Raw genomic sequence first — 20,132 nt, forward strand, 5'->3', positions numbered from 1 at the left:
AAAGAAAAAAATACATAGGAATTAGTTGCAAAAAAAAGTGTAACTAGGAATAAAAACATGTACCCGTCCCGATTTCGAAAAAGTATTTCCAGACTTTTCTGGATCCCGAACCTTTGAATATTTCGCATCCTGCAAAACGTAATTTTAAATATTTCCCGTCCCGACAGAAATAAGTATATCCGTTCCGTTCTTCCGCACATCCTTATTACCTTATCGGTTTACTGGAAATGCCTATTTGTCTCTCGTTGGGCCATTGCCTTGTGGAACGCTGTACAAATAGTACGAATTGAGAGACTCGTGAGCACCAGGGCGCGAGCAGCGAGCGCCAAAAACTAAATTCAACTCTTTTCTCGGTGTGATCCATGGTTTTCATCGTTCTCGTTATGTTCCTCAATATCTGTGATATGTTGTAGTGACTTCCGACATACATATATACAAGGGACTGCTCTGGAACTAAATCTGAGAAAAGAGGAGGAAACGTAATGCTGCGTTGTGGGTCGAAAATTCCAAAAATTGTAATCACCCCAGCCTCAGATGATGAAAAGGATGACGGTCAGTTAGGTTATATCCTTTCACAATGTGATTTGATTGATCGTTAAAAGTAAACAATTTCCTCTGAATAACAAATATATGTGATCAATGTAAGATTAGATTGCGTAAAAGTCGGTAAAACTATCAGAGGCGGGAATCCTTCGTAACTCGTTTATTCTGTAATTGTTTACATTCGTACTGACTTATTCTGCATTGGGAAAGATTGTTTAACAAGGGATTTTGCTTTTTTTAACGAAATTAGTATCTATTGTCGACATATCGAGTAATTATTGTTCGTTCTTTTCTCGCTTCCTGAACACGCAAATGGCGGGCAAATCTTGACTAGCGTTGCGTTTCAAACTGCAAAGCAGTGTTTCAACCTTGTTAACAGAAAAATTCCCCATAGCCCCGAAAACCATTAACGCACATGGGCGTCCCCCCCGGAAAATGAAAGTCAACCAAAAATTATGTATTTCACACAATTTCATTTTAGCTGCAATAATATGTGTTAATTAGGTAAAAATTGATATTCCCCGGACACCTATAACTTCTTAGTTTTGTCAATTTTTGACATTTGTACTTACCTATCTGCTTTGCGGAACATTCTTTAAGGTGTATTCGCGCTTTTCGTCTCGGAATCGGTGGGAAATTTAAAGTAAAAATTTATTTTTGTTTGAAATTTTAGAGTCCAAATTTCCCACTGATCCCGGGCTCTGCCCCCAACCTACCATCCCCAACCGCTAATGTGGCCCCGGCTCCCCGTTTTATCTATAGAGTGCCTGTTAAAGGCATGTTAGAAATTGGCCAGAGTCACCTGCCCCCAAATGAGCCCCAAACTTTTAAATTTGAAGAAATCCGTTACATCACACAAAACACCTTCTAGATGTTACACAATGCGGAACGAGTTTACAATACCGGACCACTCTCCAATTTCTATGAAATTTCGCCTACTCACTAATTGTGAACTCCTAATCACGAATCTGCATGTAATAATTGGCGGTCAAGTATGGAAATCGAGAAAAAAATGAAATAAACTTTGTTTTCTTAACGTAACGTAACCCTACCATAAGAACAATAGCTCCACGGAAGACGCCATTTTCCCAACATGAAGAAATCAACAGGCAAGATAAGGTATAGTTCTCTTAGCTAAAATATTAATTTTTCTTTGTATTTATGCTAATGGAACCTAACAGGCCCAACCTAACCTCGTAGGCATTCCTTGTCTGTCGTCAACAAGATTGTTGTGCGTAAAGGAAGACCATTAGCTAATTAATTGCGAAAGAAAGATGGTTCCGAATTGCTGTGTATGAACTATCACCGTGGTAAATCGCAAGGTTATTTTACAAGTTGTACACATAAATGTACAATTGTAACAAGTGACCGCCAAATATGAACTACAGATAAGTCATCAGGACACCGAAATTAGTAAGTAGGCGAAATTTTATAGAAATTGGAGAGTGGTCCGGTATTGTAAACTCATGCCCACAATACTACAGGAACTTATTACCATAAGTAGTTTCTTCTGTAAAAATGAAGGAATCTGTCCGGGGAATATCAGATTAGTACCGTTAATTATTGCGTGAACACCATAAATTCAAATTTAAGCAATGTTTCTTTAGGGAACAACACTATTTTTGGGGAAAATATGCCTTGTTCCCCCCCCCCTGGAAAAAAATACCTTTTTTGCCCCTCCCTGGAAAAAATCCTGCGGACGTCATGTTCACGCATAGCCCCAATATCCATTCAGGATAGTATGACCATGCACGAATAGCCCCAAAAACCATTTCCGCAAACCGTTTAGAATATTGAAAATGAATGGAAATATGTTAGGTAACAGTTAGTTATATCAGATACACATATCTTCATTTTTACAGAAGAAACTACTTACTGAAGTGAGTTTCTCTAAGGTTTTCAACGTTCATCAATGTATTTTCTTTCATCGTGGAATTATTTCACTGGGAAATCATGTATTTTTCAAGAGAAATATCTCATCGATGCACAAGTGCCATTGCTTTCACTACGTGAATCTGATGCTGCATACGCTTGATGACATAAACTCCTGTCAGTGTTTCTGATCCCCCTTTGTTTTAACTATGCATGCCTAACCTAACCTAACCTTATCGGAATGGTTCGTGGGGCTATCAGTCAGCTACCCGTGCATAATGTACAATTTGCACATGTGACGAACACGATAGTAGGTATTTTTCGGTGAAGAAGGTTGGAAACACTGCATATCCACTACGGTAGTCAAGTTTTGCCTCCCATATTGTGTGTTAAGGAAGTGGAAAAGTAATAACAAAAATTACTCTCTCTGTGAAAAATTGTGTTTCTTTTCATTTAAAAAGCATAATGGCACCTGAACTATGTTCCGCAATACATAATTAGTAAGTACGAACCATGCAAGACACAAAATATCCGATTTTAATGTGTGTCCGATATAACGAACTGTTACCATATGTTAAAAGTTTGGAGAAATTAATTGGTGAGAAGTGAACTCGTGAAAAATGTGTTATTGTGCTCTTAGGTGATCATAACCTGATTTTTTTTCCCACGACGTAAACGTTCTATTCACGCGCATCACAGAAAGAGCAGAATAATTAACCAATCAAATTCAACAATCATAACGTAATCAAAATGGATAAATAGTAACACTAAGCACGTGTGAGCGTAATTGTAATGCTAAATCCACCAAACTTCCTGCCTCTGTAGCTGAGCATGTTGATTGGCCCACTATCTATTTCCCCACAATACATTCAACTTTCAAGTCCTTGTTTGTGCATGAGCGTTGCTTTGAATTTTATCTAATAATTTCTCCTCATTGTCGCAATTTGGAGGCAGAAAAGCAAGAAAAATTCAAATTTTACATGAAACCTTACTTGCTTAGCATACTCTGAAAATCATACGTGAGTGGGATTGTAATTGATATGTTCACTTCAATGTTATTTCAGGGGATTATGTTAGTTGTCAACCACTTTCAGCAGAATCTTTCGCAGCTCATTATAGCACGGTATCAGGTTGCGGCATAATGGTTGAGAAACAATGCACTAAAGTACTTTACCATGTTGACTGATCTATTTTGAACTAAAGTGCCTCCATGTGCTGGCTTTTTCAAATAAAAATCACGTCCTAAATAGCCAAGACACTGTCTCTTTACACGATGTTGAAGGCAAATTTCAGCTGATAACTGCATCAAAAATTCAATAAAGTGAAAAGAACATTGAGTTTAAATATTAACACATTGTACATATCAATTTATTATTATGTCAACAAATTAGAGGTTCAAACATGAGCTCTCTACTAGAGTTTAAATATAGCTTGTTGGAATGAAGCATATGCAAACATCAAACTGAGGTGACACGATATTCAGAAAATGGCCCAGTCCGAGAGACATGTGACACGTGCAGCTTGCAGTGTCTCTTCAGTTTGAAAGGTTACGTTGATTACTGAGGGTTCAAAGCGACTTGTCACATGTTTATTCAGTGTGAAATCTCCCTTAATGACATGAAAAGGAAAAATAAAATATTAAAAAATCTGTACTTAAGATGTAGAACTTCTCAATATTTTGTAGTTACCACCATATTGAAAACATTCAAATTTCTAAAGGAAAGAGTGGCCGCGGTGGCTCAGTCGGTAACGCGTCTGACTACCACGCTAAATGTCCCGGGTTCGATCCCCGGCTGGTTCAAATCCAGGAACTTTTCTAACGTTGGAAGCGGCCCCGGCGCCCACCCAGCGTCGAATAACATGGGTACCTGGGGGAAACCCTGGGGGGTAAAGGCGGTCAGGGGCGTGATGCTGATCACATCACCCCCACTCACGACCGGATCAAGAAAGTGTGGGGCATTACCCCCACACCCCCTATACGCCTTCATGGCGTGGTGCTAAGCACAGGGGAGCACTTTACCTTTTACCTTTTTTTTCTAAAGGTAAAAGTTCATCTTGCTTTTTTAATCCATGTTTGTCAGAACTGACTTTTTGTATTTTTCATTGTGTTTAACAATGCACACATTTAGCAAGCATTAAGAGATATAACTTAATGGTAACAATGAGATATAGCACAAATGCATTTCTTTATTTTTACAAGAGAAACTACTTAAGGAATTGAATTTCTATAGATTGTTTAAAGGTTGTGGATTTATTTTTTTCCATCGTGCAATGTATTTGACCGGAAATTCATGTATCCTTGAAGAAAAGTATCTTTCCGTCGCACAATTTCCCCGTTAACCAGATGTCGCGTACGTTTCATGACGTAACCCCCAGTCAGTGTTTCCAACGACGCCGTGATTTTCTGATGTTGAATTCCACTATGAACCCTTTTTTTATAACTATGTTTACCTAACCTAACCTTACCATGAATGTTTGTGGGGCTATGCGTGAATGGTCTGTGGGGCATTTTCAGTTAAGAAGGTTGGAAACACTGAATTCCACAACACTACTCAAGCTGTGCCCTCCATATTGTATGATACGCAAGAGAAAAAATTTACAATAATCATTTCTGTTAATGTGAATAAATAAGTTATTTTCTTGACAAAAGCAAAGTCACACCTTAAAAAATCTTTCGCAATGCATAATTGATAAGTACGAATGTTAAAAATGATGAAATAAATGAGTGAAAGGTGTTTGTGCGAGATCAAATAGGTGATAACTTAATAATAATAGTGGTAGTGTGCAAATTTTAAATTCTTGAATCTTTAAATGCTATTTTTTTCCCTTTCAGATGATTGCAGAGAGAGGAAGATCTGTGTTCTAGGCCAGTTAATTGAAGATAGAGAATTGCTACGTGTTGCTCATGTAAGTTTTTTTTGTTACATGTTTACTTTCCTATTGGCCTCTTTTCATCCATCTGCAAACATAATCCAAAAACAATTGTGATTTTTTTTTATAGTATCACATTCCATGTTGTTAAATTATAAGCATTGTAATGTTTCCATCTTGTACAGATGACAGCAAATTAACAAGTTTTTCCCAATGGAAAATGAGTTGGCAATACTGTGTACAGCAAGGCATTCTTGATGAGATGTTGGCATGACACAAATGGCACAGGTATATGGTGTGGTCGCTAACACCAGCTGTAACATATATGTTGCAAAGAGTAGTATGTGATTTTTTTAACATACTATGACTCAGGTAATTTATTTGTTTATTTAAATATGTGAAAAATCCTGAATACAGAGAAAATCCATATATCAGGATATCAACAAAAAAAAATGAAATTATCAAATGAGAAGCATGAGCGCATACACACACACATACGTATATAACAAGAATAAAAACAATAGCTAGGGTATAAAAAATATTAATTGCTCTTCAGCTGCTTGATGCATGCTGTTCTGAAAGCCTGCTTGGATAGATGGAAGCCTGGAGAATCGTTTAATGAATTTTACATGGTTTGTGGCCCATGCAGAAGTGATCTTTGTTCTGGGAATAGCCTTGAAGCTTTTGTGTGAAATAAAGTGTTGCATTTGCTGTTGGTATGTGGGATCCAGATGTGAAGAAGTGGCAAGAGTTCCTTAGTGAAAAGTTGTCCATTTGTGATTCTGAAACTTGACAGCAAATTAGGGATGTGACGAAGCTGAAAATTTACCGATGCCTATATTTAACTGATTCTGATACATAAGATTATTAATCAGAAATGGGATGTTATTTTCTGCATAACAAAAATAAATTTGGTATGTACATTTCTATTGCATATCATATGTACCGTGCGTCCATTTCGATCTTCAGTCGAGAGATCGGGAGAAGCGTGGCGGGCGGCGCTGACGGAGATGCCGACATTTGCGGCCTGTAATGCCCGCTTATTTTTATGAACATATGCAGACATTTATATAAATATTGCAAAACGAGCACTAACCTGTGTTATAAGTTATCATCTGTAATTCATCCAAGTTCTGCCCTTATATACACAAAAAATACGCTTTAGAAACTATGTTAAGAGCCACAGATAATAGAACATTTTAATCATAATTTTTACCAGTAACGTCCTTGTTAAGTTTATATAATTGAAAGAGTTTTGTGGCGATGGGAATTGTTTGGAGGTTTCGAATGTGCAACACTGTATCAAGATTACGCTGCAGACGAAACCGTTAAAAGTGAATGGTTTTCTTAAGCTTCCTTGCAATCCGATATCTCCGAGCTTGAGTTTTCTTGTTCCTTCGCGGCTAGATGAAGACAGAGCTGTGAATATAGTGGCGAGCAATGTAAACCAAGAGCGTGTTAATTTCGTACTGTGTGCAAGAGTGTTATTATTGGTTACTTGCAGTTACTTGTTTGTGTTATTGCAGTGTGTATGTGTGATGTGTCAGTGAGACGATTGGAATGCCAGCCGCAAGGTTCACGTTAGAACAAAGATTTATTATGTATGACACGTACTTGAAAACAGACTCGTGTTGAGACATGTGTAGGCAATTTGTACAGAAATTTCCAGGCGTTTCAACTCCACATAGAGATACGGTTAGACATCGTTAAATTTTAAAACACCTAAGCGAAAACGACGGATTCTAACCAAAGCAAAACTCGATGACATTGTTGCAGCGTTAGAACATTCTCCAAACAAACCTCTACGCCGTGTTTCACAAGAGGTGGGCATGTCAAAATCATCGGCACATACAGCCACTAAGCTACTAAAAATAAAACCGTAATCTTATAACACAGGTTAGTGCTCGTTTTGCAATATTTATATAAATGTCTGCATATGTCCATAAAAATAAGCGCGCATTACAGGCCGCAAATGTCGGCATCTTTGTCAGCGCCGCCCGCCACGCTTCTCCCAATCTCTCGGCTGAAGGTCAAAATGGACGCACGGTATATACATATATATTCTCAAGAGATGCGAATGTACATTTGCATCTACAAAAGGTTATGTGAAAGTAGAGATACATTAGTACACAAGCAATTCTTTGACATGAAAAATGAATTCCTGTTCTGCCAGATTCAACTTCAGAAATACGAGATTTGGAAGCACTTCAGGAAGTAACCTACTTCTTCTCTTATCACAAATCTGTTCAGCAACACTGAACACTCAATCACTGAATACTGATGCAACAGGTATGCTCAAGTATTTTCTCAGCACTTGCTTCAGGTTTGAATATTAATTTTTGAATTTCCAACACAACAGCAGATCCTGGTTCAGCAATGTACTGTTTTATTTCCGACTTATACTTAGGTTGATCCTCTGAATGAGAGTTTGCAATAATTTTATTACAAATACTCTACAATAATGACGAATCATAACCAAATTTTCAATAAATCTTACAAAACTAGAATATAAAACTTATTAGAAGGTAAAACTCTAGTATAATCTGTACTGGTTTAAATATCGGATTTTTGCCGATTCCGATACCGATGCTGATATGTCAATTTCGGCCGATTTTCATACATCTGTAATCGGCTTCAGCACATCCCTACAGCGAAGTGAAAAATCACGAATTTCGTGTTTGGAAAAGTTTGCAAGGGCTGGACATCTATGTTTGACTATCTGATCAAGAAATTTACCTCTTTGTTTGTTCTATTTGTATTGCTATCACAGGCCATTGACCAAGTAATGTTCGGAGATACCCGATTTGAGTTTTACATGAGTCTTGAGGCGTCCCATTAGTAAAGTTTATTTTGATTGTGGCTATATTTGGAAAGGGATAAGTTTGACATATCATTCTTGTCTTATTTCTGGTGTTTGAAAACAAGTTTTACCAGCGAAAGGTGTACTGTTGGGTCTTGTGGGTTTTCTTTTCACAGAAGAGTGCCAATAAAAAGGGGGAGGGGAAGTTGTGTTTCCTGTAGAGGCGGATCGACAATGCGGGATGTTTTGATATACTTGCACTTTGAGAAGCATGGCACAGAGAGTCAAATCACTCCTAGGAGATGCCAGTGTGGGGAAAATCATTTCCTTAACTATGCTATTTTAAGCCACTTGCAACAATAACAAAATTATACAGTATATGGTTATTTTTTCTTTGTTTATTGTTTGTTTATTTTTATTACAATTTGTCCTGGTTTCCCAGAATTTCTCAAGCCATGATAACTACACACACAACCGTACATGACTAGTCACTCTATGCTACTAAGGAATGTTCTTGTTTCTTCTTAAGATAAATGTTTGTTTTTTCTTTACCTTCCTGTACCTCACCTGTGCCACAACTGGTTGTTTCTTCCCCTCCCCTGCAATCTGTGACCTAGTCCTCTTGTCCTCCCTCCCCTCCTTTTCCTGATGGCATTGTCCTTCACTTTTTCCTTTAATCTTTGGTGCTGAAAATTGAAGGTTTCTCTGGAAACGTAACCACTTTACTTTTCACATGCTTTTTATTAGCTCCACCCATTTCGTTCCCCTTCATTTTTGTTCATGTTCTCTCCCCTGTTTATGCAGATGTGCTTGGTTTCTGCCATTTGGGTACCCTTGACCCTCTGTACCCCCTCCAGAAAGTGAAATATTTTGCATGGTTATAATTAGAGCCCGGAAGTTCAGGCATTTATTTTCATTAAAATAGGCAGGCAAAAAGGCATTTATAATGTGGAAAATAGGCACTGAAAATGAAAAAAAAGGCAAAATAAACCGATAAAAAGGCACATTTGGAAGTCGCTTACATTTACCTATAATTTCTGGCAAAGTGTTAAAATCTACATTGGGAAGACCATTTCAATTTTCTCCGTCTTGATTGCACATAACTGCAAGGTGTTTTTTTAAGTTCTCAACATTCATTGATAGTCATCTGTGAGAGAGAATGTTTGTCATAATAGAAAATGATCTTTCTACTTAGACAGAAGTTATTGGAGCATACATAAAACAAGCTAATGTAGCTGGACTCATTTTGATAACAGCATTTTCACCTTTTAGAATATCACAAATTGTTTTCAATTGTTTCAAGTCCTCATTTTCACTCACTACCTGTTTGCACTTTTCCGCAAAAGCTGAGCCCTTTTCTCCTGGCACTTCCATCATCTGCTGCATAGATTCATCCAAGATTCTCATGGATGCAACAAGAGTCTCACCTCTTTTTACTAGCTTTGTAATTGTCTCTGGCAATCCACCATAATGTGCAAAAATAGACGACAGTTCATTCTTCAGTTCTGAATAGCACAGGAGTTTTTCACTTCACGAATTGAAGCCGCTTCATTTTCTGGAAGAGCATTGATTACCTCACTGATTTTTTCAAGGTTGTTAGCATAATATATAGCTGATGATATCCAGGTTCCGCATCTCGTCAAGACTGGTTGTGGAGGTAAACTAAGCTCAGGCGCAACTTCCTGAAATTTTCGGATTGGTGAGGGAGATTTCAGAAATATCTTCTTTGTGTTTGAAATCAAACGGTCCACTTCAGCAGTCAATCATGCACAAGGAAATGTTAACCGAAAGGCAATATCCTAATTCAGCCTCACACTTTTCTCCTTCAGCAACGTTGAAACATGCGTGAGTTCAATATTACTTAAATAAGGCGAAAATTATTCGCATAATAAACGGAAGAAAAATAAATGCCAACAACGTTTTTTGGGAGAAAAATAATTTATATACACATTTTTTTTAAAAAAAATGGTCAAATTTAATTGAAAAGGGCAAAAAAAGGCATTATAATTAAAAATAGGCAGTGGGGTCCCAAATAGGCAAAATGAAAAGGCTTCTAAAACATTTGAAGCAACATAAAAAACTTATATCCGGAAAAAAATTATCAATATACGCAGTAGATAAAAAGATGCATTTTGCCAAACTTCCGGGCTCTAGGTATAATGATTTTGTTGTTTATGAACGTTTTCAGTTATTTTGAGCTTGCGGAATTGTGCTATTGCGAAGTAAATTACGTTTGTTACCTTAGCGTGGTTTTTAGTGTATATATACAGGGTATGTTTCTTTTGGAGCCGCAGTGGTCTAGTTGGTAGGGCATCTGACTGTCAGACAGGAGACTCATGCTTGATTCCTTGGGTGGGTGATTTAAGATTGGAATTTTTCCAGCCTTGTTCCTGCACAAAGTGGCTAAGAGGATCCAAGTGAAAAATCCCTTAAAATATCCAGTAGTTAGAATGTCTAGATGCCTTGATCGTAGATCTATGCTATCTGATGAGGATGAAACAACTAAATCCTTTACTCATTTGCTTCAAGAACTTTCAGACTAAAATCGTTAGAGTTCAAGTGAGTGTGATTCAGCTTTACTCAAAATGAAACTGTTTCTTAAGGAAATGATACCAAACTCTGCAGCATTTAAAGAGTTTGACCGGAAAAGCCAACGTTTGGACTCATAACACATAGGAATTATATCGCTTAACTTATAAAGTGTCTTCAGAAAACCTGGACTTGCTGGGATTCACATGATATGTTGTCAGGGCATACTTAGTTATGTACACGAAACAATGTCCTGCAGCCGGTTGGCCAACCATGATAGTTGACAAACGGGTACCTGATGAAGTACGTTTTTCTGGCCACTGACACTACCTTCAAACATGTGTGACGCAAGTGAAAAGCTACATGTAAGAAGTGTCAGATATGTCAAGTTTGCTGCCATGAATTGCAGCGAGGAATTTCATACAAGGTAAAAAAAAGAAACAACAATTTTGAGGGAAAGAACTAAGATATTTTCATTATTTCTATGAGAACATCCTTATTAGAAAATCCTTATTATTTGTTGGATTGGACGATATTGTGCATCTGTAGAGTTCAAGTGTAAGAAAACAATTTATATTTATGTCATTAGATAATAAATACAAGGTGACAAAACACTATATGTATGTGTTCTATTAATTTTCGATGATGCCTTTCATGCCCATTGTCGACAAATGTGGACATCCGTTTTCTCACAAACTATACACTAAAAAATAAAAAAAAATCATTTCAGACACTTATTTATGTTCTAAGTAAGTAAGTATCAAATATAAATGCAAATACTAAAAAAAAAAATAATAAAAAAAAATGGGCAGATACGGGTTGAAGTCGAATCTTATACAGGGTGTTTCGTAAGTTTGTTTACAATGCTTGGGAGGTGATTGTATGCGTGAAAATAAGGTGGAAAGTTCATGTAACGAAATTCCGGAAACGTCTTTGTTGCCGAGTTATTGACGTTTGAAAACGTGGGAAAATGATTTTCCGAAGTGAATAATGGCAAAACGTGTGGAAAGAAGTCCTCGGTGTTAGGTGGTCCACTAAGAAACTGGGTACGCTCTTGTAAAAAAATGACGTGGCAATGTTGTGCAATGTCGGCGCAAGGGATTCCCCAAAGGATGCGAACGCAGATGTTGACGGGAGTGGGGTGGGTGTGTGTTCTGCGTGAGCTGGTATCGACGAAAATTGGCATGTGTTGAATGGCACCAAAAAACAAAGAAAATTTCCTGAGCGAAGGGCACCATGACGTAAAATCGAAAAAAATGAACTGTCATAGGTTGCATACCCTGAAGGGCAGATGGTGTCCGTGTGATCTGATGTTAAGTACCACATTTCCCGCTAGGGGCGTCAACAGTGTAGGTTTCCTCATGAAGGAGTGCACGTGTCTGTGCCATTCGTGCTTCAGGTGCTGTTCCAGCAGGAGGTTGTTAAACATTCACGGTTGAATGGAAAGACGTGAGGTTCTTGGACAGTAGTGTTGGGCAAACATTTGACCTTGCAGTGTTACGTGTTAATTCTTAGCCACAGCCCATCGTGTTCTGTGAAGTGTACTTGTGTTAATGGCCATAAACACTTGTAGCCCAGTGTAAGAGATGGCTGCATACACGTCCCAAGAGCTGGCGGACATGTATCTAATTTATGGGGAGGCTGGAGGTAATAGCCGTGCTGCAAGGCGTCTGTATGGGGCATGTTTTACAAATAGGGTGTTACCATCACACACCTTATTTCAAACTGTAGACACTCGACTTCGGGATACAGGATCAGTGTTGCCACCTCATCAAGAAGTTGGACGACCGCGAAGTGTGCGAACACGACACTTTGTGGAAGAGGTGCTAACTGCAGTGATGGATCATCCAGGCACCAGTACGTGCACACTAGCCCACGAACGAAACACCTCCCATGTGAATGTGTGGCGAGTCCTGGCAGAAGAGGGGATGCACCAGTACAAATTGAAGAAAGTGCAAGATCTTTTACCTCGGGACTTTGGCCCATGTGAGGACTTTTGCCAATGGTTTGTTCATCAAATTAAAATTATCCCCAATTTTCAGAATACGGTAGTATGGACTGATGAGGCTATCTTCACAAAAACTGGGTGTTCAATAGTAAAAACAGTCATGTGTGGAAACATGAAAATCCACATGCACTGCTAGTGGCACATCATTAACACAGATTTGCAGTGAATGTGTGGTGCTGGATACTGCATGACCATTTGATTGGACCATACATTCTCCCTGTTCGCCTATGTGGACCCACTTATCAAGCATTTCTCAGTGAGGTTTTGCCTGAACTAGAGGACGTGCCCTTGGCACTGAGACAAAGACTGTGATTTCAACATGACGATGCACCCCCACATTTCGATCGGAATGTGCACCATTTCCTCAATACCATATTCCACAGCCAGTGCATTGGCAGGGGAGGGCCTGTGCCATGGCCACCTCGATCACCTGATATTACGCCCCTGGATTTCTTCCCCTGGGGAGAGATGAAATGCCTCGTTTAAGAAACACCTGTCGTGTCAGCCGAGGACCTCGTTGCCTGTATCAATGTAGCTGCAGCATCGATAGCAGAAACGCCGGGTTTGTTGGGTTGCACTAGACAATCCTTGATTCGCCGTTGTCGCCTCTGCTTGGAAGTACATGGTGGTCACTTTGAAAACCATCTGTGATGAGGTTCCCTTCACATCTCCATTAAGCATACTGTGTGCCCTTCAGGGTATGCAACCTATGACAGTTCATTTTTTTCGTTTTTACGTCATGGTGCCCTTCGCTCAGGAAATTTTTCTTTGTTTTTTTGGTGCCATTCAACACATGCCAATTTTTGTCGATACCAGCTCACGCAGAACACACACCCACCCCACTCCCGTCAACATCTGCATTCGCATCCTTTTACTTTACTATACCGGAGACTGATTTCTTCAAATTTACAGGAGAAAGTACTTACGCAAATCATTTTCTGTAGCATTGTTGATGTTCGGGAATGTAGTTTTGATCCATTTTAATGCGAATGCATGTGATTTTCTACGAAAATCTATTTCCGACGTGCTATTGCTGCTGCCATTTGCTTTCTGCACGAGAGCACGCTCTCGTATTGTCCGTATATGCTAAATTGAACGAAAGGAGTGCTAATGAAACCTAACCTAACAGGCCTAACCTAACCTAGTAGTCATACCTCGTCCCTGTGATGGTTCGTGGGGCTATCGTGAATTTTTGGGCTAACGTCAATGGTTTTTGGGGCTGCCCGTGGATGGTTTGTGGGAAATAAGGAACAACAGGAAGTACTCATTAATGTAAGAAATATACATTATTTTCGTTAGAAATTCGTTATTTCACCCAAAGAAATGTTCCGTAATGCAGAATAGTACGTTAGCAATGTAAAAAATTGCAAAATAAATCATTGATTGGTGTCTCCGGTATAGTAAAGTAGTACCGAACTTTCCACCTTATTTTCACTCGTACAATCACCTCCCAAGCATTGTAAACGAACTTACGAAACACCCTGTATACTCATAATTGTACCTTCTTTTCTTTGGTAATGATTTAGCTATGTTTAGCACTACTATGCACGACAATCGCTTGGAACACAATAACAAACCTTAATCGTCTGTTCTGTGCAGTGTAGCCACCAACCGGTAGTAAAATCACCCTAGCCATGGTAAACGTTTCCCCTAGTAACACTGCTCATCTTCTTCCAACAGAGATGCAGAGGAATCTAGTGATATTGGGGCATATTTAGGTATAGGGCAGTGTAAATAAGATGTGTGTGTGAATGCAGTTACATGTATCAGTGACAGAGAGAACTATTTGCAGGTGTTTCTTTTCTGAGACCTACACAAGGGGTTTGTGTTTGTCACAACTTTTTTTTGGCAGTCGGTAATAAAAAGTAAAAAAAAGTAAAGTGTTCCCCTGTGCTTAGCACAATGCCATGAAGGCGTATAGGGGGTGTGGGGGTAATGCCCCACACTTTCTTGATCCGGTCGTGAGTGGGGGTGATGTGATAGCACCATGCCCCTGACCACCTTTACCCCCCAGGTTTCCCCAGGTACCCATGTTATTCGATGCTGGGTGGGCACCGGGGCCGCTTCCAATGTTAGGAAAGTTCCTGGATTTGAACAGGCTGGCGATCGAAACCGGGACTTTTAACATGGTAGTCAGATGCATTACCAACTGAGCCACTGCGGTAATTCATGTGTGTATTTTTTATTGCTCACCATGCCTCCCCAGGGGGCATCCCCCCAGGTTGAGAACCCCTGCTCTATGAGATATATCTACAATGTCTTTTTTAAAAAATAATTCTATAAAATACAATTATTTCTTGTGAGATGTTTAGTTTAATATTTTCGTATTAGTTTTTGTGAATTTACAGTACAACTTATGCTGTGTTTCTATTTGTACATACATATCTATTTTCATAATTTTAAGCAACATTTTAATTTTTATGAACTGTCCCCTTGCATTATACATTTAATGGATGCTGTACTGTACCATAAGGGAAATATATATATTTATATATTTTTTCAGACTTTTGGTTTTCCTGTTGTACTACCTAACACAAAACATGAAATATTTCGTGAAGTGGAATCAACTATATATATTACAGATGAATTCAGTGATTTACTTTTCAGTAGATTAAAGGAGGCAAGAGCAAGGTAAGGACCTTTCTTTAACATGAAATTTGAAAGGGAAATAGTGTGCATGTTTTTTTTATTATACAAATATAGTCATTGCAGTATTTTTTTTCTCTGATGATGTTGGCAGTCAAGTCTTAGGTGGAAGCCGACCTCTGATGTGAAGTGGTTAGTACAGTGTGCTTCGATGCCAGGGGACCTGGGTTCGAATTCTAGCCTGCACATGGGTGTGTAAGGGTCCCTTCATCATATTACCACCCATCCTCATCTTCGTGATTAGTCAAAAGTGACAGAAAAGCAAAATAAAATAAATGAAATCAAATCTAAGGTGAATACATGAATAGGCAGTGATAGTCTGGATCCAGACAACATGGTCTTTTTATTGTTTATTGATTTGCTTTATTTTACTTTGCTTTTTGTTCCACTTTTGGCTAATTTGCAAAGATGGGGATGATTAATGATATGACTAAATTGATGAATGGACACTCACAAACATCCATGCTTAGGCTGGGATTCGAACCCGGGACCTCTGGTGTCGTAGTGCGATGTGCTAACCACTCCACTGCAACATGTTCTTTTTAAACTACTCTTTAATCTAATTGCAGGCATTGTAAAAGTAGAATAGATTATAGACAGTTTTATAGGGAAACTGTAGAAAGCCATTGCAAAATAAATGTAAAACAGAAAAGTACTGTGTACTCCCTAAAAATGAGAGGATCCTGGAAAGGATCCTGGAAATCTCAAGGAACACATGCATTTAGGTTTAATAACTCTTTGGAAAAATACTAGGTTGAGCCGATGCAAATGTATTTGTATTGGTTCAAAGTCATATCGGCTCAGCCCTAAAGTTTTTTTTTTTTCATTAACCATACTTTACAGCACTGTGTAAGTGATTTAACTTAGTTATTAACTGGACAATGAAAGAAAAGAATGCACAAAAACCTAAATTTAACATTTGCTTATGTATGTGAGAAATGCATTATAATGCTCTGAAAAAGTAACATGAAAAAATTCCAAAATTGACAATTTCCCCAGCCTCAGATGATGAAAATGATGATCGTCAGTTAGTTAGACCCATTCACAATGTGATTTCACATTTTCTAGCCTTGATTTCGTGATTGTGGTCAAATTTCGAACTAGGACTTTTTTTTTCCATGTTGACATCATTGTTGCATTAATGTTTTAGACTGTTGTAATGAGGGCCTGGGACTGTATGTCCTATAAAACTAAAATATGTATGTAATTATGTCATAAACATGAGAAAATATGTCATAGAAATGCAGTAATATTCCCAGTAAAGCCAAAAATATGCACAACAGAGAAGGGAGAGAAATCGAGTTTGCAGAGCGAATCATTACATACTGCTGCGAAGCCTGGTAACTGCCCTGGTAACTGCAGTCACTTCCCCCTCCACACAATCCCATTCTCTCTCATATATTCATCGGTGGAGTTGTCTCACGTCACTACTTGCAGAGAGACTTCTTTTCATTTGCATGCTTCAAAGATGGCCAGGACAGAGTATACACACTGATACGTGTGTGGCTCAAACAACAAGTGATCTTGAAACAACAATTTTTGATTGCCGATAGAGTAGGGGCTGTAAGGTACTTAATATTATTTTTACTTTTGACTGATCGTTGTGAGAAGCAAAAAAGGTAAAGAATTTAGAACAATTTAAACTTGTTTACTGGTTTACAGTGATCCTAGTTCCCACACAACAATGACTGAGAACATTTTTCCTCAATAATGTTAACTAGGATATAATTTTTTGGTGGGATAAAAAAAGGGGGGGTTATTATTTTTCTGTACTATTTGGTAAGAGAAGACTGCGTCTGCTTTTAATGTCTTTGTCCATAATTTCCTTAACCTGCCATCAATAATATAAACTATCTGTTGCTCTAAAGGTACAAAAAAATAAATTATAAAATAACCCATTATATGCAAGACGATTTTGAAGTTATATAGAAATATACCTTATTACGAGAAAATTGAAGATATATGTTGTAAAAACGTGAAATTGGTAAAATATGCCTTATCAACTGCGTCTATTTCCGTTGATTTTCATCAAATACATAAAGATATCACCACACTATTCGATCTGATGCCAAATAAAAAAAAAATGTTTTAACATAAAGGCCCTAGTTATATTCATTTGACATGTAGCATACATTTTAGTGACAGGAGTAGCTTAACTACACTTTTCAATTGGTCATCAGCATTGAATGAATTTGTGTAAATACACATTCATGTATGAAGCTGTAATTTTTTTTGTTTTATCTTTGCACATCATGGCATGTAGACTCGAAAAATTCAGGTTTTATATTCCATATTTGTACATATATTAGGTTTTGGCCCATATTTTCCATATTATTTCCATATTTCAGGACATTTCTTAACATATACTCCATATTCACGCAATAATTACATGTCCCCATGTGACCAAAAAAGTTAGGTGAATTTCTTGGAAATAACTAATGAAGTCTCCAGCAACATTAAACAAACGAAAGTTTACCACCTGTTTTACCTTCCAATTGCATTAATTATAATTTTTGTGTCATCCGATTTTTTTTTCTTTTTCAATTTTACACTTTCCATCTGTTTGCTTTTGCTGTTGTAAAACACTTCAAATTCCTGTTTATTTACAATTGTTGTCAACAATAGAGAATGAGGGCTGAAGCATAAGCTCCTGATTGTTACAGATGTTATTTTGGCAACATTGGAAGAGTGTCCCAAGTCGAGCAGCCCATTGCTAACCCCACCCTCGCTGCTGTAGTTGCATGCCCGACAGCAGCACCTGAAGTAACTAATTTTGTGGTTAGTAGGTTGGTTAAGTTGATGTTTTAAGTTCACTTTATGCACAGTAATGCTAATTGGGACTGGACCTACAGTTTAAAGTGGGATCCGAACTCGATGTGCCTCCACCGGGTATCGAACCTGGGATCCCTTGATTACAAGGCAATGACACTACCACTACACCATCAAGGAGACCCAACTATTTGGTGGCACACGTATTTGATTTGCTTCTGGTTTCTCTTCAAGACATTCACGGTCATAGTTACAATGCCGAGACTGTGTTTTATGTAACTTGTGTAGTGTTTTATATTATTTAAAAGTTCATTTTTTATAAATATTGTGAAAGTTTGGCCCCCCTATCCCTCGTTTCTGTTCGGCCCTCTGGATTTATTCCTACTTTAATACCTCAATCTCTCCTTTCACCTCTCCCTGGGTGCCAAGTGAGCAGATTATATTTGTGCCGGAATTACAAAAAGGGGGGGGGGTGTTCACACAATAATTTATATTTTTATGTCCCTGGTTCGTTTACACATGTACAGAAAGTGAATATACAACTGGTTAAATGGACAGTACCGTAGTTCTTTGAATCATAACATTCTAGTAGAATATATTGGTTTATTATACATAGTTATATATATATATATATATATATAAAAATCAAAGAAGGTAAAAGGAAACACTCACCGGACAGTAGAAAAATTCAAAATTTTCGCTAATTTCATAGCATCATCGGTGCCCTTTTGGCCCTCCTTGCTTTTATCCTACACACACACACACACACACACACACACACACACACACACACACACACACACACACACACACACACACACACACACACACACACACACACACACACACACACACACACACACACACACACACACACACACACACACACACACACACACACACACACACACACACACACACACACACACACACACACACACACACACACACACACACACACACACACACACACACACACACACACACACACACACACACACACACACACACACACACACACACACACACACACACACACACACACACACACACACACACACACACACACACACACACACACACACACACACACACACACACACACACACACACACACACACACACACACACACACACACACACACACACACATATATTTTACATAGCGTTTCCATGTGTGTCTGTACAGATCAAATTACCAAATCTCTAAATCAATATAATTGCGCACCTATGGCATAACCATCGGCACTTCCTTTACCACAGAGTTAGCATAACTATCTCTGTGGGCCTACCCTCAGCTTAAATGATATTCCGTTCCTTACAAATGCTTTTCCTTACGCCTTCACTTTTTCTTTTGGGCATCAAGTAATCAATACGGAAATATCCACATAATCAAAACTTTTTCTAAAAGGGGACTTGGGACAGCAACAGGGGCTGGCTTAACCAGATGCTACATTATTATATCCAGTTTAGTCACCATAATTGGACTAAACTTGAGGAGACGTTCCTCTTTTGTCGATCAATGGGGAAACACTGTTTTTTTGCCAAAGCCCACTGGCCTTTTTTATAGCCATATAAATATGTATTTACATATTTAGCACATTTTTACTATATATCTGTTCCCTGGTCATCAGTATTTTATAGGGGTCCTGGGTTCGATACCCAGTGGAGGCACATAGTGGTTTGGATCCCACTTTAAACTCTTAAGTCCAATCCCGATTAGCCTTACTGTGCATTAAATGGACTTTAAACACCAACTCAAACTCAAATCAGTATTTTATATACCATCATTCCAAGTATCAAAGGATCCATAGTAGTCCAGTCGATTTTTGGGAGAGGGGGGGGGGGTGAATGCCATGTGAGAGACCTGACTTAGGTGGACATTTCTCCATTTCCCCTACATCTCTGGAGTTCACCCAGCCTCTAATAAATGAGGAAGGGGGAGGGTGTTAAAGGTGGCCTGAGCATGATGCTGAGCTCATCACTTCCACTCCAGCTAAGATTGAAAATGTGTGGTCTCTACCTTTTTAAATCCCTATAAGCCTTACTACATGGTGCAATGCAACACTTCATTGTGATAGTTTTTAACTCGAT

The 20,132-nt window shown here is 38.4% G+C and overlaps 1 protein-coding gene across 1 annotated transcript in view; it reads left to right on the forward strand.

Annotated features, from left to right (window-relative positions):
• The first annotated feature begins 310 nt into the window (after positions 1–310).
• The window catches only part of LOC145981170 (protein ECT2-like), an 86,171-nt gene continuing 66,349 nt past the window's right edge, over positions 311–20,132 (forward strand). Inside the window, exons 1-3 of the mRNA XM_083114295.1 lie at positions 311–552; positions 5,249–5,322; positions 15,127–15,254. Of these exons, the coding sequence (XP_082970421.1) occupies positions 483–552; positions 5,249–5,322; positions 15,127–15,254 (272 nt within the window). The 5' untranslated portion in view covers positions 311–482. The remainder of the gene's footprint in view (positions 553–5,248; positions 5,323–15,126; positions 15,255–20,132) is intronic.

This window comes from Lepisma saccharinum, chromosome 2 (assembly GCF_977018435.1).
Source record: "Lepisma saccharinum chromosome 2, izLepSacc3.1, whole genome shotgun sequence".
NCBI classification, from domain to species: domain Eukaryota; kingdom Metazoa; phylum Arthropoda; class Insecta; order Zygentoma; family Lepismatidae; genus Lepisma; species Lepisma saccharinum.